Source organism: Brachypodium distachyon, chromosome 4 (assembly GCF_000005505.3).
Source record: "Brachypodium distachyon strain Bd21 chromosome 4, Brachypodium_distachyon_v3.0, whole genome shotgun sequence".
In the NCBI taxonomy this organism is placed as follows: Eukaryota; Viridiplantae; Streptophyta; class Magnoliopsida; order Poales; family Poaceae; genus Brachypodium; species Brachypodium distachyon.
The window spans coordinates 7,558,517-7,581,756 of NC_016134.3; the positions used below are offsets into that span (position 1 = coordinate 7,558,517).

General features: G+C 53.7%; 1 protein-coding gene and 1 long non-coding RNA gene across 2 annotated transcripts; both read right to left on the minus strand.

Annotated features, from left to right (window-relative positions):
- Window positions 1-47: 47 nt before the first annotated feature.
- Window positions 48-1,352, minus strand: LOC100840557 (ribulose bisphosphate carboxylase small chain, chloroplastic). Its single transcript, XM_003576872.4, has 2 exons — window positions 1,108-1,352; window positions 48-695 (listed from the first exon to the last, which is right to left on the minus strand). The coding sequence occupies exons 1-2, from the start codon at window positions 1,252-1,254 to the stop codon at window positions 315-317; spliced, it is 528 nt and encodes a 175-aa protein (XP_003576920.1). The 5' UTR covers window positions 1,255-1,352; the 3' UTR covers window positions 48-314.
- A 1,170-nt stretch (window positions 1,353-2,522) lies between these two features.
- LOC112272377 lies at window positions 2,523-3,739 on the minus strand. The gene is made up of 3 exons (XR_002966090.1): window positions 3,587-3,739; window positions 3,254-3,333; window positions 2,523-2,872 (listed from the first exon to the last, which is right to left on the minus strand). It is a non-coding gene; the product is annotated as an uncharacterized LOC112272377 (long non-coding RNA).
- Window positions 3,740-23,240: the final 19,501 nt, after the last annotated feature.

Here is a 23,240-nt window from a genome sequence, read left to right on the forward strand (position 1 = left end):
TATTTTTCCGTCACTAAGTTTTCGGCACACGCATTGAAACAAGTAAGTATGAACCAACACATACTCGACAGATTGTATAATATTACATGTATATGTGTGTATATGTGTAGTCAGGGTTCAAATGTACATATGCTCCTCGAGCCCATGTCGGTACATTCAAATGTACACACACGATATCCATAGGGACAAAGAGAAATAACAAACCGGAAAGGAAAAACGCAAAGCAAAATGCCATGGTTGACGAAACCGGGCTGGCATCTTATACATATATATATGGGACTCCAACAGATCAATCCAGATCAGTGAGCTGCTGTTTAGGCCTTGCCGGACTCCTCGCAGCCTGGAGGCTTGAAGGCGATGAAGCTGATGCACTGCACCTGCCGGGTGTTGTCGAAGCCGATGATGCGGACATAGGCGTCCGGGTACTCCTTCTTGACCTCCTCCAGCTCCTTGAGCACCTGTGTGGCGTCGGTGCACCCGAACATGGGCAGCTTCCACATTGTCCAGTACCTGCCATCATAGTACCCAGGGGAGCTGTTGTGCTCGCGGAAGACGAAGCCGACCTTGCTGAACTCCAGGCAAGGAACCCACTTGGAGCGGATCAGGTACTCGATCTGCTTCAGGAGAGACTCCACGGAGAGAGGGGGCAGGTACGAGAGGGTCTCGAACTTCTTGATGCCCTCGATCGGCCACACCTACACATTTTCCATTGACATCAGTACATTAATTTTGCTGTATTAGTTTCCAGCTCTACACAATACTAGCCATCCGGCAACAGGAAATATTACAATCAGTGATACTATTTGTTGTATTAATTTCCAGCATGTAACATCATTACATATATTTTTTCTTATAAATTAAGTTGATCAAATTTAGAAAAATTGACTTAAGAGTTAAGACAAACCTAAATGTACAACTATTTAGTTACAGAGGGAGTATTTGTATCTACATTATCAAATAAGTATAGTATGCAGATATATAGATACAGATGTTGGTGAAATTAAGTTTCCATAAATTTGGTCAGGCAAGTTTGACGCAAGACGAAGCTAGAATGCGTTATAATTTGGAACCAAATAAGTACACAAGGTACTACAGCCTAACACATACCTGCATGCACCTGATCCTTCCACCGTTGCTGACGCTGCCGAGGCTGTTGGAGGAGCGGCGGCTGGCGACGGGGAGGCCGGCGGTGGACTTGAGCCCCTGGAAAGGAGCCACGGAGGTGGCGGAGGAAGCCATCACGGTGGGTGCCATGGCTGCGCGCGCACGTCTGTATAGTGTGGTACGCTTAGCAAGAGGCTTTGGCTTGAGGCACGCACTGCGGTGTTGCTAGCTGCTGGCCGGGTTTATAAGACGTGCCGTCGGCGGGCTAGCCTAATCCTGGCCTATCCGACACAAGATGTGGAAGGAGTGGCTGGTGTCCCGCCCTGGCGATCAAGCCCCGGTGCATCACTGGCATATGCCGTTCCAGATATGGTCGAGAGCCACACATGCCAGCGGCGCCTTATCTTCCGGATCCGGACCATCCACGCATGCACAGCCACCCGGCCTGGAATTAACGCCGTACGTGTATCCCTGTTCATGGTTGCCGCCGATGGATGTAAACTTTTGTCACGGATCACAGAGTGTTTGCTCTGAACATCACCGTCATCGAATTTACCGAAAAGGCTTACACGATCATTTGGAAAACGAGAAATGACACTTATTTGGGAGCTTCACTATACAAGCATGATGTCCCGTGGGTTAAACTTATTTGGGAGCTTCACTATACAGCTGGATTACCACCTCACAGGACTGCTAATGCTTTTTTTTTTGGTGGAAACATGCCACTAAATTAATTGAGGATTTCAAAAACATTGGTGTCTGCAATCTGAAAAATGGATCATCTGTTCTTTTCTGGGATGACAACCTGAACAATATTAACCTGCAACTTCAGAGTGGCCCCATCTCTTTTCATTTGCTGCCAACAAGGAGATTACTATCCAGGAGGTTCTTGTGACTGATGATATCTCCACCCTTTTCCGGCTTCCCCTATCTGATGTGGCTCATGAGCAATATAGTCAGCTCATTGATACCTTGCAAAGCATCCCCAGGACAACTGAGAAGGACAGCTGGACATACATCTGGAACAAAGAGGCTTTCATCCCTGCCAAGGCTTATCAAGCACAGATTGATAATATCCAATTTCCTGCCAGCTTCACATGGCTCTGGGCTTCCTACTGCCAACTCAAACACAAATTCTTCTTTTGGTTACTCTTGATTGACAGACTCAACACACGCGCTATGTTTCAGAAGAGACAGTTTCATGTTCCTTCATATGATTGTGTTCTGTGTGGTTCCAGAACCTTGGAATCAAGAGATCATCTTTTTTACCATTGCCCATTTGCCAAGGCTGATCGGAAATTCTAGATCTTCCATGCAAGTATGTTTGTGGACCAGGAAAACATTATAACAATTTATAGGCGTGTCTTTTAGGAGATTTTTCTTTGATTTGCACACCACGCTTCTGTAACCTGAGAAAGTCAACTGCCGAGTCAAGAATCATATATGTGTGTGCTTGATGCACATGTTCTTACTGTATTAAATGGGAAATTTTGGACTGGCTACTCCTAGGCACCTGCTAGGAGAAAATTAATGACAACAAGCCACCCATATGAAAATAATTACTCCCTCCGATCCATAAAAAGTGTCACCCATTTTGTACTAAGTTAGTACAAATTTTGTACTAACTGGACAGCACTTTTTATGGATCGGAGGGAGTAGTTCCCAAATTCCATCAAACTGCCTAAGCATATCCAAAAGGCATGCAAGACTGCAAGTTGATATAGTTTGAATTGTGAGCTGCGTCAAGGATGATGATCTTCTAACTTCACTGCAGTAAACTCAACATAAATTGAGATGTTTAGCTCAACTTGACCAGTAAATAACTCTTTTGTGTTTTCTGAGGATACACAAAAAAAAAGAGTTGAATGTATTTGTATAACTATTTTTCCAATTCTAGTCTGAATAACCACACAATTGCAAATCCCAGCAGCAAAGATGACAATACATAAAATGCATTCCAATATACTCTATAAAGAGGAAAACCACAAAATGTTCTAAGTAAATAACACAATAGTAACACCCAACCAAGTAGTATTGTGCCTCCTAGTTAATCCCAGCTTGCAGTACTTAAACAGAGAAATATCCATTTTTAGCATTTTCTAGCTTCTAATATCAGTAGAACTCAATCCTCCAAGTTAAAGTAACTTACTTCACAGAAATTAGCAAAGGTATCATCGAGTCTTTCCTCTGTCAACAGATGTCAGCCAAAGGTATCATCGAGTCTTTCCTCTGTCAACAGATGTCAGCATGATTAGGTGTTAACAAGCACTCAAGAATAGGTAATATCTAATATGCATACCAATACCATCATCAACTATTCATGGTATGATTGAGTTAAGAGACACAAACTATTCGCATTTGAGATGTATAAACTACACATTACATTTGCAAAACACAAATTTAAAGTTTCAGTTCTATATCTAAATATGAACAGAGAGGTACTTTTTCTTCCTCTTTCTTTTGGGGGGCTTATTAAGGTTACCTGTGATATACTGATATTTATTCCCCTATCTTCCAACAACTAGTAAGTTTGCATCGAACAATGTAGCTTCCAGGATTAGTTCTCTTCCAATGCTTGAGCAGCAAATCACTTTAAGACAGATGACATATATCAGTACCAGAACTGATCACAATTATTAGCGCTTGGTTTCAGCTTGATTAAAAAAATCAAGAAGTTTAAAATGTGAGTAGAACAACTAAAAAGAAGACTGAAGATAAGCACACGAGAAACATACTAATCATGTTTTTTTGGGTCCAACTTCACCTAACAGCCGGAAGCAGCGTGATGAGTCTGGTCGAAAGGGGAACCGAAAGGCTCGACTTAGCTGCTATTGTAAGTGCACTGGGCGGTCAGATCAGAAATCGCATGATTGGCGTGAACCTTATCATGCTGATTGGATAGGACATGGAGAAGCAGCTAAGGCAGTGGGGCATCATGGGTGGATTTGCTGATGGGGATGCGTGAGCAAGAGGACGGCGGCGCCAATGACCCTTTCCCCTTGAATCCTCCCCATGCCGCTCCCTTCCTCGTTTACGCCGCCGCTACCGTCCCCAATCGAGGGGCGGCTTCTTGCCTCGCCGTTCAGCCCCGTCGTCGCCGGGAGGTGCTAGGGCCTACGAGACGGAAGGTGTGCGGGAGTGGCGTGGCGATGGCCCCATCTCCTTTTTTTTTCTTTTTCTTTTCCTTTTTTTTGACAGGGCGGCAGGGCAGGCCTCTTTGATCCAGCAGACCAGCATTCAACGAGAGCGAGCGAGTGCGAGAGAGAGGAGGTATCGGAGGGCTCATTTCCCTCCTCCTTTCCTCTCCCCTAGTGCTACAGCTCCGAGCCCTGCCTCCACCTCCTCTCCCCCTTCTCTCCGGTGGGGAGGTTAGATTTGTTCTCGTTAGTTTTATGTACATCATTGTAGTTGTCTTAGAGGAGTTTCAACGAGAGATTTTGTCATCGGTGAAAAGGTTCTGATGGCTCGCCGGAGTAGTGGCTCTCGCCGCCGTCGTTAGCTTCGGGTCTCCCGGATAGCACGGCAACGGTTTGACCCTTACTCTAGATTCCTTTTTCAATAATAGCCTCTGGCCGGATCTGATTTTCTTTGATTCCATGGCTGCAAGAGCTGGATCTGAGGCCCTTCCACTTGTATCTAAAAGAAACCCCTGCAATTTATCTACTGTGTACCTGCCGGATCTGTACTCCAAGACTCGTTCTCTCCGGTGATCTTATTCTGAGCCTACCTTTCTGACCACTTTGAAGATCTTGTGGGGGTTGGGACACGATTCTTCTTTGAAACTATTGGTCCCCTCTCCCTACTGTTTTGGTGATGCACTTCTTCTCTATCAGATGCATCGGATCAGGGCCAGTTCTGGTCATCGGATCCGTGTTGTTGGCTGTCGTTGCCCCTCTCGACCTCCTTCTCGGAGGCCCGCATGGCGGCTCTGGGGCGTGACCTCCAAGATGCAGAAACGATGTCTCTGCAGGATCCTTCGGTTGGTGGTTACAGCCCGTTTCAGGGGCAAGTTCTGGATTCCGACGTCCATTGCGCGTATTCCCCAAGATTTCTTGGCGTCGGCATCTCCTTCTGTGGTGGCCATGGCTCGGTCTTCCCCAACATCAATTGCTCTGGCTACACCCTTTTCCTCCGGATCTGGCGGAGGCATGTGCTATGCTTGGCTTCTCTGTCCATCGGTGGCGGCCGACGTCGGTGTTCGTCGACGAATCCTACGACGGTCGGTGATGAAGCAAGCCTTCAGACACGTGTGTGTTCGTGGCATCTCAAGCAAGGCATAGGGACACGTGGAGGTTCTTCAAGCTTTATGTGATACACGTGTTTGTAATCTTCCTTTTTACTTTTTATCCTTATGTCTTGTTCTACGATGTAACCTCCTGTGGAGCTTGTTTGCCTCCACCTTGTTAGTAATATTTTGCAGGGCTCTTTTCAAAAAAAAGAGAGGAGGTATCAGGAGAATCCGGGAGCGCACGGAAGGGCTCAGGGGCTTCTTTAGGCTCGCTGGGCTTCACGGGCCGTGCCGCTCCGGAGGGCTTTTGTGTCCTGTCAGGGCCTTTGGGCTGCCTTTTGGGAACAGCCCGGGCCAGTTATAAAATGTCTGAGGGACCAGACCAGGCCACGGCGGCCCGGTGACCAACTTTCGTCTCGGATAGTCGCTTGAATTGGCCACGTTTTTTGCCCAATTAACCGGTGACATTTTTATCAATTTTTCAAGCGCAACAGCTGTCGATGGTGGCATTGTGCAGCCCGGGCGGGAATAGACAGCGAATCGGATGGCCAAGACCATGTGGAAAGAAAAGGTAAATCGGACAGCAGAAAGTGCTCGATCATGAGATCAGATGGTAGATTGGAACACCAGGACAGAGAAACCCTAGTCGTCGTTGTTGGAGAAATCTCGATCTTCGGCAGTTCCTTTCGTCTCTGATAGCCGATTCGACGTTGAGAGACGAGGGAACCACAGATTAACGCTTGCCATCTAGTTTTGCAATTTTTCTGGTTGGGTCAAGATTTGGCATGACATCCATTAAGATCCTGGTTTGGGACAATTAGAAAAAACAATTATTAAAAATGATGTTAGTCATAACTTCATAATTACAATATTCATAAAGTTCATCCGATTTTGCACCGCTTGTGCATTAGGGGAATTTAATTTTAAGCGTTCTCATCTTAACAATTGAAATGAGCCACTCATTTTATCTTGAACACATCCAAGAAGATATTTGTGGATTTGTTGGAAATATACCTCATAGACAACCATAGAGATGATGATATTTTGTTGTATCCATGATTTGCCATCGGGGACCAGTCCTCACCATTGTAGAGACGTTGCCAAATTGAAAATATATGGAATCATAGCACCTAGCCGCTCCAATGTCAAATTCATAGGTGCAATAAAGAAATGCAATCTTTGTCCAACAAGCAGCCTCTCTCTTCGTTCTCGCGCTTTGGCATGGATATATGTCCATGGAGCTTGGAGGCGGACCTACTAGCGATGCCCACCTTGCCGGCTCCTTCCTCTGCCAGATCTCAAACCTGATCTCTTGTTGAAAGGGAGTTAGGAGGAGGGAAGTGGTGAGCGCGTGGGAGGATGAATATGAGGCGTTGGGTGTGGGAGACGAACATGACTTTTTGGGCAGATACCTGGATGGAGATGAGACTAGTTGGAGAATATCGGATGCATCGTACCCAAGTTGATTGTACCCGCAAGTGCTTGCGTGGCAGGCAATCAATGAGAGAATAACGGTTTTTCAAAGGATCATTTAATTTGCAGCGTGGTATTTATCTAATTAAAACCGAAATCCGATCTATATGCCTGTCGCACCAGTGGCACCCGGGTGTCACCGCTGCACGACTCGTGGGTCGCATCGCTGAGTTCCCGGAAGGATCTCACCCCGGGCGGCACCGTGCAGGCTGCCCGGCAGGGGTAGCGGCGCTTCGGGGAATAATCCTGCCTGAACACCTCCCGGGAAGGCGCTTGCCGGGAGGAGGCGTTTCCAGGCACAGGTTTCCGCCGCGAGGACGGCGCCGAGCGAACAGAGCAGCAGTGCCACATGGGCGCGCGGCAGGCCCCCGGTGTGCAGGGTCGTCAGGACAACGAGTGAGGCGCACGACGCATTTAATGAGCCGACAGGAGGGGCGTTATCCGTCTAGTCGGGCAAACGGTGGATGTCCAGGGCTAGCTTTTAGGCCTTAGACCTCTAGCCGCGGGGTTGGCGCTCGTGCATCCATGCCAGCGCACTGAGGAGGAGCTGCCAAAGCTCCTTGCTCGCCACTTGTAATCCATGCACCGTGGCACCTGTGGTATCCCCTTGGCTATAAAAGGAGGACCCCCGCCAACGGTCAAAGGGTTCCTTTCCCGGTTAGTTTTTCCCACTAGGTTCGGTCTTTGGTTGGTTGGTTCGTTTATTGATTCAGCCAACAAGCAGTTCACCACTAGTAGTAGCTAAAAGTAGTAAGGAGCAATTAGCCAAAGAGAGAGCGCCCGGGGACCCTTCCCCGGCAACTTGTAAACGCACAATCTTACGATAATATAAGCTCAGACAAGCAGGACGTAGGGTTTTATACCGCAAGGTGGCCCGAACCTGGTTAAAAAGAGTGTGCATGCGTTCTTAGTGTGTTCTTACGCTTTGCATTGGCCTTGCCGGCGATCGCTGGAGCGATCCCCGTAGCCCATTGCCGAACCTAAAAGGGGGTGCCCGCACATCCCCGGTGTTGGAGCCCCGTGCGACGACATCTAGCGCGTCAGGTAGGGGGCGCGTGAGGAGAGCTCGCCAGTGACCGCCGGCGGCAGCGTCTACACCAACATCAGCCTCGTCCTCCTCGACGACAGAGCCAACCACCATGCCTCCCAAGCGGGCTGGAGACCCTCGGATCGATCCGCGTGAAGCCCCAGCGGCACACACACGCGGTCCCACGATGCGCGGCCCGCGTCGCAGGTTCAGGAAAATCCTGAACCCTCATGAGCGCAGCAACCGCAGTGCCACCCCCACCTCCTCAGCCATCGGCAGATAACCGGCTGAGGGGGCCGGCGGCCCCCAGTGCTGGGCCAGCCGTGCGAGCAGACATGGTGCCGCCCGCGCCGGCCAGCGAGTCGAATCGCGGGCCGAAGGCGCGCAGCGCAGCTGCGCCCTGAGCACACCGCGTCGCGAGCGACGCCAACAGGGTCGCACCCCGCGCACCCGGGTGTGTCTGGGGATAGAGCGGAGGGCAGCCGCTCGGGAAACCGGGGGCCTCCCGCGCGCACCCTGGCGGAGGCCATCATCGCCGCGCGGGTCATGGTGTGGTACGAGGCACAGCAGGGTACGCCAGCGCACGAGGCATGGAACGAGGAGCTGGACGCACTCCTCGCGCTCGCCGCCCAATAGCCACAGGGCGAGGGCGCCCCGGCAGGCTCCGGCCGCGGGCAGAACCCGGAGCGCGGAGACGCGCCCCGCGCCTCGCGACAAGGGGAAACCCTCCCCTGCAGGGAGGCCCGGGAGGCGGGGACCCGGAGGGGTCCTCGGACTCGTCACCCACCGTCACGCGAGGTGACACGCGCGGCATTTTGAATGCCCGCCAGCAGGAGGATCTGCGTCAGCGCCTGGAGCGCCGGCGCCGGCGCGAGGGAGAGCGCCAACGCCCGCAGGAGCAGGAAGATGCTCCTATGGGCCCCGAGGACATGGGCCCGCAAGTTCCGAGCGCCCGCGCTCGGTACGTACGATGCGACCATGAATCCCAAGGATTTTCTCCTGATCTACACGTCGGGGATGCATGCCATCGGCGCCGATGACAAGGTCAGAGCCAACTGGTTCCCGATGGTCCCGAAAGGATCGGTGAGAACCTGGTTGCTCAACCTGCTCGCTGGGTCCATCACCACTTGGGTGGACCTGCGCGCGCAGTTTGTGAGCTCGTTCCAGGGAGGCTACAAGCGCCCGGGGACCATGACGGAGCTGCACACTGTCATGCAGAAGCCAGGAGAGACGCTGCGGTGCTTCGTCAACCGCTTCTCCAGTCTCTCCTACTCCATCCCGGAGGCGGATGCTGCCGCCATCGTCAACACCTTCGACCTCAATGTTCGCGACCCCAAGATGCGCGAGAAGCTGAGCACGCATCGGATACGAACGACGCAAGATCTGTACGCCCTGGCGCACAAGTGTGCCATGGCCGAGGAAGGGCGCTTAGCGCCCGAACTTGCAGCTAAAGCTGCCGCGAGCCCAGGAGAGGGTTCACAGAAGAAGAGTTCCCGCAAAGCGCAGCGGGAAGCAAGTCCTCGCCGCGGAGTCAGGGGCTGTTGCGAGGCCTGCAAAGAAGGCCTCGCCCGGTAGCGGGTCTGGCGGCAGGCAGGGCGACGCGCCCCGCGGCCCCATCCACGCCAATTCCACCCACGACGTGCAGGACTGCCGTATCCTGCAGGGTATCAAGCAGCGGCGTGAACAACGCCACCAAGAGCACCGAGCGGCCGGCGCCTGCTTCAATTGCGGCGACATGAGGCAATCTCTCTCCCGAGATTGCCCGAACGAACCCAGAGCGGGGCCGAAGCCTGCCGGCGGTAACGCCGGCAGGGAGGAAGCCCGGGGGGGACGCGGCCAAGCCCGCGTGGGCAGGGAGCGCCCTCGCCGGGGACGGGCCAGGGCTCGTGCGAAAGAGCAGCGCGAGTCCGACTGCACTGGCGACGAGCCGGGCTTCCAGGAGCCCCGCGGCGGCGCCTACATCCATGGGGGAGCTTACGCTCTCCCATCTCATGCCGCGGTGAAGCGCCTCACCTGCGACGGGTGCGCGCTGTTGCCGGACGCGGAGCCGCAGCAGCCGCTGAAGTGGTCGCATGTACCGATCACCTTTAGCGCCGACGATCACCCAGTGCGGCAGCTGGGTTCAGGGGTCATACCCTTCGTGGTCTCACCGATCATCAGCAACATGACGGTGACCAAGGTGCTGGTGGACAATGGAGCGGGGCTGAACCTCCTATCCGCCAGGTTGGTGGAGAAATTCCAGTTGCCGGTGGAGCAGCTGAAGCCCACTGACCCATTCCGGGGAGTAAACCCCGGAGTCGTGCGCCCCCTGGGGCGCATCACGCTGCCAGTGACCTTCGGGTCCCGGGAATGTTCAGGACCGAGCACATAGTGTTCGACATGGCGCACACCCCGTTGCCCGACAACGGGATCATTGGTCGGCCGGCGCCGATCAAGCTCATGGCGGCGACCCATTGCGCCTACGGCGTGATGAAGATGTCGTCCGTGTACGGCGTCCTCTCCATCAGGTGTGACCTCAAGGACGCGGCCTGGTGCGTTGGCGAGGTCGTCAGGGCCGCTGCGGCAGACGAGGACGTTGCCGGAGACGAAGGCTTGTCGGGTGACGGCTCGGCAACGAAGAAGGCCCACGCTGCCCCGCGAGAGCTTGCCGGGGGAAGCGCAGGCTCCAGCTCGTGCCCCGGCAAGGGCTAGAAGCTCAGGGAGGAGGCCGCCAAGGTGAAGAAGCTGCCCCTCCAGGCCGGCAACAAGGAGCGCACCGTCACCGTCAGTGCGAGCCTTACTGCCGAATAGGAAAGCACCCTCATCACTTTCCTCCGGGAGAATGCCGACGTGTTCGCTTGGGAGCCGTCGGACCTTCCCGGAGTCCCTAGGGAGGTAATTGAGCATCGACTCGCGGTGTGTCCGGACGCCCGTCCCGTCAAGCAGAAGATTCGCCAGCAAGCGCAGGAGCGCAAAGATTTTATCAAGCAGGAGGTGGACAAGCTCAAGGCTGCGGGGGCTATCAGGGACGTTCTGTACCCCACTTGGTTAGCTAACCCTGTAGTAGTGCCCGAGACGGGGAAGAAGCTTCGCATGTGTGTAGATTTTACTGATGTTAACCGTGTGTGTCCCAAGGATCCTTTCCCTGTACCCCGTGTCGATCAAATAGTTGATTCCACTGCTGGTTGCGACTTGTTGAGCTTTTTAGATACATTTTCCGGCTACCATCAAATCAAGATGGCAGTCGAAGACGAGGAGAAAACATCGTTTATCACCCAGTTGGCTGCTACTGCTACACGTGCATGCCTTTCGGGTTGAAGAACGCGGGCTCAACATTCCAGCGCGAGTGTTTGGGACCCCAGTTAGGCCGGAATGTGGAGGCCTACATGGACGATATCGTCATCAAGTCAAAGCGCAGGGACTCGCTGATCGATGACCTGCGGGAGACGTTTGATAACCTCCGCAGGATCAAACTCAAGTTGAACCCTGAGAAGTGCACCTTCGGTGTAGAATCGGGCCAGCTTTTGGGTTTCTTGGTTTCGCACAGGGGGATACAAGCCAACCCACAGAAGATAGAAGCTATTGAGAAGATGGAGGCTCCCCGCAAGGTGAACGATGTCCAGCGCCTCAACGGCTGCGTTGCCACGCTGGGCCGCTTCATCTCAAGGTTGGGCGAGCGCGCCCTACCTTTCTTCAAGGTGATGAAGAAGAAGGGCCCGATAGAGTGGACCCCTGAGGCCGAGGCGGTGTTCCAGGGTCTCAAGCAGTACCTGAAGTCGCTGCCCGTCCTCGTCGCCCCCAAGCAGGGCGAGCCGCTGCTACTCTACCTAGCAGCGACTGACCCAGTGGTCAGCTCGGTGCTGGTTGCCGAGAGGGAGGAGGACGTTTCGGGAACTAAGGCTGCGGGGCAGGGGGCTGAACGGCCCCCGGAAACAGCCTTGGACCCAGGGACCACCCCCGAGCCGGCAGCATCGGCACCGCGCAAGCGGCTCGTGCAGCACCCGGTGTACTTCCTCAGCACGGTGCTGCGTGACGCCCATACGAGGTACCCGCAGGTGCAGAAGCTCCTCCTGGGAATTCTACTCGCGTCCCGCAAGCCGTGCCACTACTTCCAGGTGCACCGCGTCACAGTGGTGTCGGGGTTCTGCCTTGAGCGAGCCCTTACCAACCGTGAAGCCACCGGGAGGGTGGCCGAGTGGAGGATGGAGCTGTCGGAGTTCGATCTGCACTTCACCAACTCCAAGAGCATCAAGAGTGCGGCCCTGGCAGACTTCATCACGGAGTGGACGTCGACGGGTGTAGAAGAGGAGGAGCCGGGGACCAGCCTGCCAGGCAGGCTGGACAAAGGCCACTGGATCCTGTACTTTGACGGCGCGTTCAGCCTCCAGGGAGCTGGCGCTGGGGTCGTCATCGAGTCACCGACGGGGGATCAGTTGAGGTTTGCTGTCCAACTCGATTTCCCGAACTCCACTAACAACACGGCGGACTACGAGGGTTTGCTCGCCGAGTTGCGGGCAGCAATAGCCCTAGACATCAAGCGCCTGGTCGTTTCCGGGGACTCCCAACTGGTGATCAACCAGGTTAACAAGGACTACGACTGCCCGCAGATGGCACCGTATGTGGAGGAAGTCCGCAAGCTAGAACGCAAGTTCAAGGGCTTGCGATTTGAGCACGTCAAGCAGAAGGACAACTTCGTGGCTGATGAGCTGTCCAAGATGGCAGCAGAACGCCAGAAGCCTCCGGCGGGGGTGTTCTGCCACAAGCAGGCGGCGCCTTCAGTCGCCCCCAAGCCGATTGCCGGGGAAACCCCTCCGGCAACCGAAGGAAACCCCGCAACAGCAGGGTTCCATGCCGCTGACGTAGCGGCATGCGTTGGCAGGGAGACCCCTGCCTAGGCGGTGGAAATCGCCCGTTACCTGAAGGGAGAGGCCCTCCCGGAAGACGACGTTGCCGCGGAGCGAGTGGCCCGGCAAGCCAAAATGTACGCCGTGGTGGACGGGAACCTCTACCGCAGGCGTGCAAATGAAGTCAAGCTCATCTGCGTGCCCCAGGACGAAGGGCGCGCACTGTTGGAGGAGATACATCGAGGCACATGCTCCCACCATGTGGCCTCTCGGGCGCTGGTCGGCAAGGCGTTTCGGCACGGTTTCTACTGGCCCACGGCCCTGGCCGATGCGGAGCAGCTGGTGAAGACGTGTGAGGCGTGCCAGTTCCACGCGAAGAAGAGCAACCAGCCGGCACAGGCCCTGCAGGTCATCCCGTCCTCATGGCCATGTGCGGTCTGGGGGCTCGACATCGTCGGCAAGCTGCCGAGAGCAGTTGGCGGCTACAAGTACTTACTCGTGGATATCAACAAGTTCTCCAAGTGGGTAGAAGTGAAACCAGTGCGGAAGGTGACCACCCAGGCGGCCATCAAGTTCTTCAAGAACATTGTGTGCCAGTTTGGTGTGCCTAATGGTATCATCACCGACAACGGCACGCAATTCACGAGCGCGGTGTTCCAAGCCTACTGCGAGGGCATGGGCACCAAGTTGCACTTCGCGTCCGTTGCTCACCCAAGGAGTAACGGGCAGGCGGAGCGAGCCAACGCGGAAGTGCCGCGGGGGCTCAAGACGAGAACCTTTGACAAACTCAAAGGCCACGGGAAGCACTGGGTCGAAGAACTCCAGCCCGTGCTGTGGTCAACCAGGACCACACCTAGTTAGGCAACCGGCGAAACTCCTTTCGCCCTTGTCTACGGGGCAGAAGCGGTGCTGCCCCTCGAGCTCAAGCACAGATCTCCCCGAGTACGCGCGTACTTGGATGTGAGCAGGGGGCTGCCGGAGGCTCCAAAACATAAACCCGTTGCCGGATCAGTCCAGCACGGGGCATACAGTTGTCGGGCTTCCCGCAACGTGCATCACGGGACATGAAGTTGCCGGACTTCCCGCAACGTGCATCTCGCAGTCGCTGCGTCTGGGAAATAAAAGTGCTCACATCCAAATTTGGCATTGACCCTTCTGTGCCCGGGGGCTGTGAGGCAAGAGAGTTATCCATACTGCTCTGTGTTTTCGTGAATTTCGAAAAAAATTTGCAGCATCTCGGGCTTGGTAAGAATCTAATGTGCAGGTCAAAGGCGGAATTTTGCGCATAGTAATGCTCGTGAACCGTCCACAGGCCGTGGCGCGTAGCGGCGCCTTGTAGTGTGGAGCGACCGCGTCATGAGGGACTCGCCGCACTCTGAGGCCCCTAACTCAGGAGGAAGCCGCCACGTGTGCCACAGCAACTTGGCATGCGGAGTCGTGAAGACCGTACCGCATTCCAAGGGGCGGGGCGCCACGTACGGCGCGCGTGGTGGCAAGCCCCCCCCCCCCCCCCCACCGCGCGCCTATAAAAGGAGCGTCTCAGCCATGGAACGGCTCAGAGCGGAGCCAGAGAAGAGGCTGCGAAGGTGAGTGGAGCCACAGAGGCGCGATAGAGGTGCATCCCATCAGCGCCCAGCGGGTGCACTGCCATCGCGCCCTTGCCGCATCCCTCCACCGAGCCCACTCCGAGGGGTGCCGCGGAGACACGGTGGTGGTGCATCCCACCAGCGCTCGGCACCGGCGGGTGCACTGCCGCCGTGTCCTTGCCACACCTCCTCTAGCGAACGGCTCCGGGGCGAGGGTTGCCGCGGAGACACTGTGACGGTGCATTCCATCAGCGCCTCGCGCTGACGGGTGCAATGCCGCAGTGCCCCTGCCGCATCCCTCCAGAGGGTATCTCCGCAAGGAGCGAGGGTTGCCGCAGAGACACTAGGGTAGTGCATGCCATCAGCGCTCAGCGCCGACAGGTGCACTGCAGTAGTGTCCCTGCCGCACCCCTCCAGAGGGCGCCTCCAGAGGCGGGGGTTGTCGTGAGGATGCTGTGATGGCGCCGGTGCCGGTGTTCGCCGTTCGCTCCGGCCCACCACAGCCTCCCTGCTGCGTCCCTCAGGTAGACTTTCCCCAAGCAGCGAGGGCTGCTACGGGGACGCCGTGATGTCTTCGCCACCCGTGTTTGCCGGTGGTGGCGAGGATGTCACGGCGTCCCTACTGCACCCCTCGGAATAGGTTCCTCCGAAAGCAAGGGCTCTTCCAAAGGCGAGGGTTGCTGCGGAGACGCGGCGGCGATCCTGCCGCGGCATTCCTGCCGCATCCCTCAAACAGGCTCTCTCAAGGGCGATGTATCAGGTGCACACCTCCGGCAAGCGTACCGAGCACGAGACAAAACGAAAAGCTAAGTGCGTGAACCTGAACGATAGACTCTTTGAGAACTAAACGTAACTGAACGCTGCCTCGCTAAGTGTGGCCCCGAAACCTGCGTGTGGCCGGGGTGTTAGAACGACACTTGCGGGGGGAGTGTGCTCCTCGTGCAGCTTCCGAGTCCATCTCGGGAGGGCATGGCTTGGAGTAGTTACCCCGCAAGCGGAGTGGCTCGCTGCTGCTGCTTGACCCCAGGTCAGCACTGCGGGTCCATCCCGGGTCCCTGGTCCGGTCAAGGGTGAGGCGCGCGAGTCCCCGGCAACACAAAGCACAACACACAAGGGCGAAGCGATCCACCCCGCGAGGCAGCCCCGGGAATAAGGAACAAGGAATAAGCAGAACTTAAGAACTGGATTAACAAAGTAGCAAACGATTACATGAACTAATGAAACTATAATTGTTCAAAAAGCGCCAAGCGCCATACTTGCAGGAACGAAAACAAAAGAAGATAAACAAGGAGACAGCAAGGGCCGGCAGGGGGCTGCGGCAGCTAGTGGCCAGCATCCTCCGCCGAGGGCTCCGGGGACGGCTCTGGGTCCGGCTTCCGCTGCATCCGCTCGACCACCTCGTCGACAAACCCACTCACCGCCTGAGTGTGGGTGGGTTCGTCCTCGCTGTCCGACGAGGCGTCCAGTAGCGTCTCGAAGGGGAACTCCGGGTCCCGGAGGTGCACCCTCGAAAGGATCGTCTCGGCAACCTCCCGGGCGCAGTTGGTAACCTCGTCGGCGCCGAACTTGGCGATCCAGACGTCGAGCACCCCGAACTTCCCCACCAAGTCGGAGAAGAACTGGATCAGCGTGGAGACGTCCGTGCCGTCCACCTCCGTGCCCTGCAGCTCGAACCTAGGCAGCAGGCCGCGCAACGCTTGGGCGATCTTGAGCAGCTTCTCGGTCTCCAGCTGCCGCTGCCCGATCAGCGTGCCGTGGTGGAGCCGGGCGTCGTGCGCAGCCTTCTTAGCCTTGCGGAGGCGGCTCGCCAGCGATGCGAGCTCCGCAGCCTGGGTCACGTTGTCCTCGCCGGCCTTGGTGAGCTCCTCCCTGACAGTGGCCAGCTCGGTCTCGAGCCAGGCCGCCTTGTCCTTGGCGGCGTTGCGCTGGATCTCGTGCCGAGCTGACGCGCCCACCGCACTTTCGGTGGCCTTGGTCTGCACCTCCAGCTTGACGCGCAGACCTTCGATCTCGCCGAGATAGTTGGCGATCAGATCGCTCTTCTCGTCGATCCGAGCCTGGGCTGCAGGGAGCACCTCGGCATGGTCCTTCTTGGTTTCCGCCTGGGCCGCCACCAGCGAGTCCAGAGCCCCTGGAGCTCGGCGCGCTGAGCCTCCAGTTGCCGGTACCTCTTCGGGGATGACCGGTGTCTCCGCATCCTCCAAGGCTTCCCGGGCAAGGCGCGCCTACTCCCTAGCGAGGCGCGTATCCTCCCGCAGCCGAGAAAGCTCCTGCCGCTCCTTCTCCACGGCCAGCTGCAGCTCGCCCAGCTGGCTCTTGGCGATCGCGTGGTGCTCCCTCACCTCATTGAAAGAGGTGACGAAGGCCAGCTGCTAGTCCTTGACAGCGTCAAGGAACCGGTGCCCCCGGTCGAAAACGCTCGGATCTCAGGTGATGGGATTCCAAGCCACCCCGGCAAGGGTGCCGAGGTCGGTGTCGAAAGTGGCAGCCGACGACGAGGTCAGAGTCGAGGTCAACCACTGTAGCGCCCGCTTCCGGTGCGGGTGCGCTTGGGCCTGCAACAGCGAGAAGTATGAGAAGCGGGAAGCTAAACGAGTCGCCCGGAGGTAGACGCGGGGCCTCAGGATGGTTACCTTGCGGGGCCACTGGGCTTGCGGGGGGGGGGGGCACCCCCTCCTCCTCCGTCCCGGCAAGGGTCTCCGGGAGGCTTGCTGCGGGCGGAGCGTCATCTACGGGAAAAAGAAGGTACAGTTGCAGGATTAACTAGCAAATGGAAATGCAGGTAAGGAAGCGGGAAGGAGATGTACCTGTTGCCAGCGCCACCTCCATCGGGGCTGGGTCGTCGGCAGGTGCGGTGGCGGCGCCGCGGGCCCCTGGGGCGGCCGGGTCTGCGCCACTGCCGGCGTCCATGCGCGCCTTCTTGCTCGGCACGGCAGGCGGGGAATCGTCCTCCCCCTCTTGTCGGCACTCGCTGACGAATCGGCCTTCGGGGGGTTGCGCCGGAGCGCGAAGCCCCGGAAGACACCCCGAGCGAGCGGGCCCGTGGGTACTTGTGGGGTTGCCGCGGGAACCGTCGAAGGAGCCACCACGGCGTCGGCGGCCATTGCGGGTGGGGCAGCCGCCGCGGCTCCGGCGGCCGCTGCTGGGGCGGTCGCCGCCGGGGCGCGGGCGGTCGCTGCCGGAGGGGTCACCGCCGTGGCTCCGACAGCCGCGGCGGGGGTGGGCGCGGCCGCTGCGTGCGCCCTTGATCTGCGCACAATCAGGGGCGCGCCGTCGCTGTCCTCCTCCTCGTCGTCCATAGGGATAACCTCACGGGCGGCGGCCACCCGACCCGCCTCGTCATCGGAGGACGAGTCGTGGGGCTAGCTGGCCTCTGACTCGCTCCCGCTCTCCTCCTGCACCTGCTTCCCGCGGGGTGCGGGCGGAGGAGAGCGTAGGGACTGAATGGGGGTATCATCCATCAGCCCCCACTCGTTGCAGTGTGGAAGGAGCCGATGATGCTGCTCAAGCCAGCGATGCCGGCGTGGAGGGAGAAAACCCCCGGCGGCAGCTTCGTGATGGGAACGTCCTCGCCGGAGATCCCCCTCACCCACACCTGGAGCGACTCCTTATCCATGCTTTCCTCGCGGAGGCGCGTCCTGTCTCCGGCCCCCGTGTACGCCCACGTGGGGAGGGAACTGTTGTAAATATGCCCTAGAGGTAATAATAAATTTGTTATTATCATATTTCATTGTTCTTGATAAATGTTTATTACCCATGCTATAATTGTATTGATTGGAAACTCAAATACATGTGTGGATAAATAAACAAATACCGTGTCCCTAATACGCCTCTACTAGATTAGCTCGTTGATTAAAGATGGTTAAGGTTTCCTAACCATAGACATGTGTTGTCATTTAATAACGAGGTCATATCATTAGGAGAATGATGTGATGGACAGACCCAAACCTAAACATACCTTTTGATCGTGTCACTTAAGTTTAGGTTGCTTATGTTTTATTATGTCAAGTATTATTTCTTTAGACCATGAGATCATGCCACTCCCTAGTACCGGAAGAATACTTTGTGGGCATCAACCGTCATCTCGTAACTGGGTGATCATAAAGGTGTTTTTCAGGTATCCCAGAAGGTGCTTGTTGGGTTGTATGGATCAAGACTGGGATTTGTCACTCCTTGTGACGGAGAGATATCTCTGGGCCCTCTCGGTAATATAACATCCTAATGAGCTTGCAAGCATGCAACTAATGTGTTTAGTTGCGGGGGTATTATATTACGGAACGAGTAAAGAGAACTTGCCGGTAACGAGATTAAACTAGGTATGGCGATATCGACGATCAAATCTCGGGCAAGTAATATATCGCGAGACAAAGAGAATTGGATACTGGATTAATTGAATCCTCGACATAGTGGTTCAACCGATGAGATCTTCGTGGAATATGTGGGAACTATTATGGACATCCAGGTCCCGCTATTGGTTATTGATATTTGATCATGTCCACATGTTCTCGAACCCATAGGGTCACACACTTAACGTTTCATGTTGCTTGGGTTAGATGAGATAAATGATGATGATATCGAATTATGATTCGGAGTCTTGGATGGGATCCTAAACGCAACGAGGAGCTCCGGAATGTTCCGGAGATAAAGATTTATATATGGAAAGTTGTTTTCAGGGTTCTGGAAAGTTTGGAATATTTCCCGGTTTTGACCGGGAAGCTTCTAGAAGGTTCCGGAGGGATCCGGAGGGTTCCACCTTGAGGCCCACCTATCCCTGGGCTAAATGGGCCTGTGAGGGAGCACCCTGGCCTTAATGGGCCGAGGGGCTAGCCCACAGGGCCCATGCGGCCAGGAGGAGAGTCCTGGCCGCGGGAGAGTCCTGGCCGCATGAGAGTCCTGGCCGCCGGAGAGTCCTGGCCGCATGAGAGTCCTGGCCGGCCACGCCTCCTCTACCCCTATATAAATAGAAGGGGGGGCAAGGGAGAGAGGACCCCCAAGCTTTCAGTTGGATCTCTCTCCCCTGAGCCCTCCTCTCCTCCTCTTCTCACGCGCACGGCGTAGCCCTGCCCGTGAGAATATTCACCATAGTCACCACGCCGTCGTGCTGCCGGGATCTCGTCTACCTCTCCCTCTCGCTTGCTGGATCGAGGAAGGAGGAGACAACGTGAAGCTGAACGTGTGGATACCAAGGAGGTGCCGTCCGTTCGGCACTGTGATTGATCTCATTGAAAGTTCCACTACACCAACAACGATCTCGTGATCGTAACGCTTAGCGGTCTACGAGGGTATGGTGTTCATGATCCCTCTCGTTACATATATCTAGTATATATATTCTTGGGTTTTCTTCCGCACTTCTCGTAGGAAAATTTTTGTTTCCTATGCAACGAGGCCAACAGTGGTATCAGAGCTAGATCTATGCGTAGATGTTTTGTACGAGTAGAACACAATTTAGTTGTGGGCGTTGATGTTCATATTGCTACCTCCTTTGTGCACAATCGGATTTTGCGGGATAGTGGGATGAAGCGGCTCGGACCAACCTTACTTGTCTTCGCACAAGAGACCGGTTCCGCAATTAACATGCAACTTGTATTGCATAAGGCGGCTGGCGGGTGTCTGTCTCTCCCACTATAGTTGAAATCTGATTTGCAATGGGAGGCCTATATGGTTAATAAGCAATTTGTATATCACCGTTGTGGCTTTTGCGTAAGTAAGAACGGTTCTTTTAGTGCAGCCCCTAAAGCCACGTAAAACATGCAACAACAAAATAGAAGCGTCTAACTTGTTTTTGCAGGGGCATGTGATGTGGTATGGCCAAGATATGATATAATATATTTGATGTATGAGATGATCATGTTTTGTAATATTTCACGACTTGCATGTCGATGAGTTTGGCAACCGGCAGGAGCCGTATGGTTGTCTCATTAATTATTGTATGACCTTCGTGTCAATGATTTAATCGCCATGTAATTGCTTTACTTTATCGCTAGTAGTAGCAATAGTTGGTGGAGGCAACTATACATGACGCCCGAGGACCTAGGCGCCATGCTGGTGATGATGGAGATCATGCCCGTGCTTTGAAGATGGAGATCAAAGGCACACGAAGAGAAGGCCATATCATGTCACATTATTTATGCATGTGATGTTTATCCCTTTTATGCATCTTATTTTGCTTAGTTGACGGTAGCATTATAAGATGATCCCTCATTGTTAATATCAAGATAATAATGTGTTCTCCCTTAGTATGCACCGTTGCAAAAGTTCGTCGTTTTGAAGCACCACGTGATGATCGGGTGTTATAAACTCTACGTTCGCATACAACGGGTGTAAGCCAGTTTTACACATGCAGGAATACTTTGGTTAACTTGACGAGCCTAGCATGTACAGACATGGCCTCGGAACACAAGGAACCGAAAGGTTAAACATGAGTCATATGAATGATGTGATCAACATGCTGATGTTTACCATTGAAGCTACTCCATCTCACGTGATGATCGGACTTGGTGTAGTGGATTTGGATCATGTGTCACTAAACAACCCGAGGGATGTTGATTTTAGTGGGAGTTCATTAGTAATTTGATTAGCTTGAACTTATTATCATGAACTTAGTCTAATTGCCTTTGCAAATATGCTGTAGATCAATGGCTCGTACTACGTTCAATATGAATACTCTCCTAGAGAAAGATAAACTGAAGTCCAATGGAAGCAACTTTACGGACTGGTTCCGGAATGTGAGGATTATCCTCGAAGCTGCCAAAAAGGCTTATGTTTTTGATGCAGCACTTGGTGCAGAACCCGCAGCAACTGAGTCTGCTGACGTTAGGAACGTTTGGCTGACTCAATCTGAGGACCACAATGTAGTTAGGTGCGGCCTCTTACTTGGTATGGAACCTGAGCTCCAAAAGCGTTTTGAGCACCACTCGGCATATGCTATGATTGGGGAACTGAATACTTTATTTCAGACCCAAGCCCGTGCGGAGAGGTATGATGCCTCCGAAAGGTTCTTTAACTGCAAGATGGAGGAGAACAGCTCCGTTAGCGAGCACGTGCTCAGAATGTCTGGGTACGCCGACCGCCTGAGACAATTGGGAATTGAGATTCCTAATGAATTAGGCATTGACCGGGTTCTTCAGTCACTACCACCTAGCTATAAAAGTTTTGTGGTGAACTACAATATGCAAGGGATGGATAGGACACTTCCTCAGCTCCTCGCGATGTTAAAAACCGCGGAGGTGGAAATCAAAAAGGAGCATCAAGTGTTGATGGTCAATAAGACCACCAGTTTCAAGAAGGCAAAGGGTAAGAAGGGAAATTTCAAGAAGGGTGGCAAAACTGTTGCCACTCCCGCGAAGAAGCCCAAATCTGGACCTAAGCCGGATACTGAGTGCTTCTACTGCAAGGGGACTGGCCACTGGAAGCGTAACTGCCCCAAGTACTTGGCAGATAAGAAGGCTGGCAACGTCAAAGGTATATTTGATATACATGTTATTGATGTGTACCTTACTAGTACTCGTAGTAGCACCTGGGTATTTGATACTGGTTCAGTTGCTCACATTTGTAACTCGAAACAGGAGCTACAGAATAAACGAAGACTAGCAAGAAATGAGGTGACTATGCGCGTCGAGAATGGATCAAAAGTTGATGTGATCGCCGTCGGCACGCTCCCTCTACATTTATCTTCGGGATTAGTTTTAAACCTTAGTAATTGTTATTTGGTGCCTGCGTTGAGCATGAACATTATATCAGGATCTTGTTTAATGCAAGACGGTTATTCATTTAAATCAGAGAATAATGGTTGTTCGATTTATATGAGTAATATCTTTTATGGTCATGCACCACTTGTGAATGGTTTATTTCTATTAAGTCTCGATAGTAGTGACACACATATTCATAATGTTAATGCCAAAAGGTGCAAAGTGGATAATGATAGTTCAACATATTTGTGGCACTGCCGTCTAGGTCATATTGGTATAAAACGCATGAAGAAACTCCATTCTGATGGACTACTTGAATCACTTGATTTTGAATCATTTGATACATGTGAACCATGCCTCATGGGTAAGATGACTAGAACCCCGTTTTCAGGCATAATGGAACGGGCCAGTGACTTGTTGGAGATCATACATACTGATGTGTGCGGACCAATGAGTGTTACAACGTGCGGTGGATATCGTTACTTCCTAACCTTCACAGATGACTTGAGTAGATATGGGTATATTTACTTAATGAAAAACAAGTCCGAGACATTTGAAAAATTCAAGGAATTTCAGAATGAAGTGGAGAATCATCGTAACAAGAAAATTAAATTTCTACGATCGGATCGTGGAGGTGAATATTTGAGTTACGAGTTTGGCACGCATTTAAGACAATGTGGAATTGTTTCACAACTAACGCCGCCTGGAACACCACAACGCAATGGTGTGTCCGAACGTCGTAATCGTACTTTATTGGATATGGTACGGTCTATGATGTCTCTTACTGATTTGCCACTGTCGTTTTGGGGTTATGCATTAGAGACAGCCGCATTCACTTTAAATAGGGCACCATCTAAATCCGTTGAAACGACACCGTATGAATTATGGTTTGGCAAGAAACCTAAGCTGTCCTTTCTTAAAGTTTGGGGATGCGAAGCTTATGTAAAAAGGCTACAACCTGATAAGCTCGAACCCAAGTCGGAAAAATGCGTCTTCATAGGATACCCTAAAGAAACAATTGGGTACACCTTCTATCACAGATCCGAAGGAAAAGTGTTTGTCGCTAAGAACGGGTCCTTTCTAGAGAAGGAGTTTCTCTCGAAAGAAGTGAGTGGGAGGAAGGTAGAGCTCGATGAGGTTATTGAACCTTCTCTCGAATTTGAGTGTAGCGCAGCACCAGAAACTGTTCCCGTGCATCCTGCATCAGCTAGAGAGGAAGCTAATGATAATGATCATGAAGTTTTGAATGAGACAACTACTGAACTTCGCAGGTCGACGAGAACACGTAATACTCCTGAGTGGTACAATGTT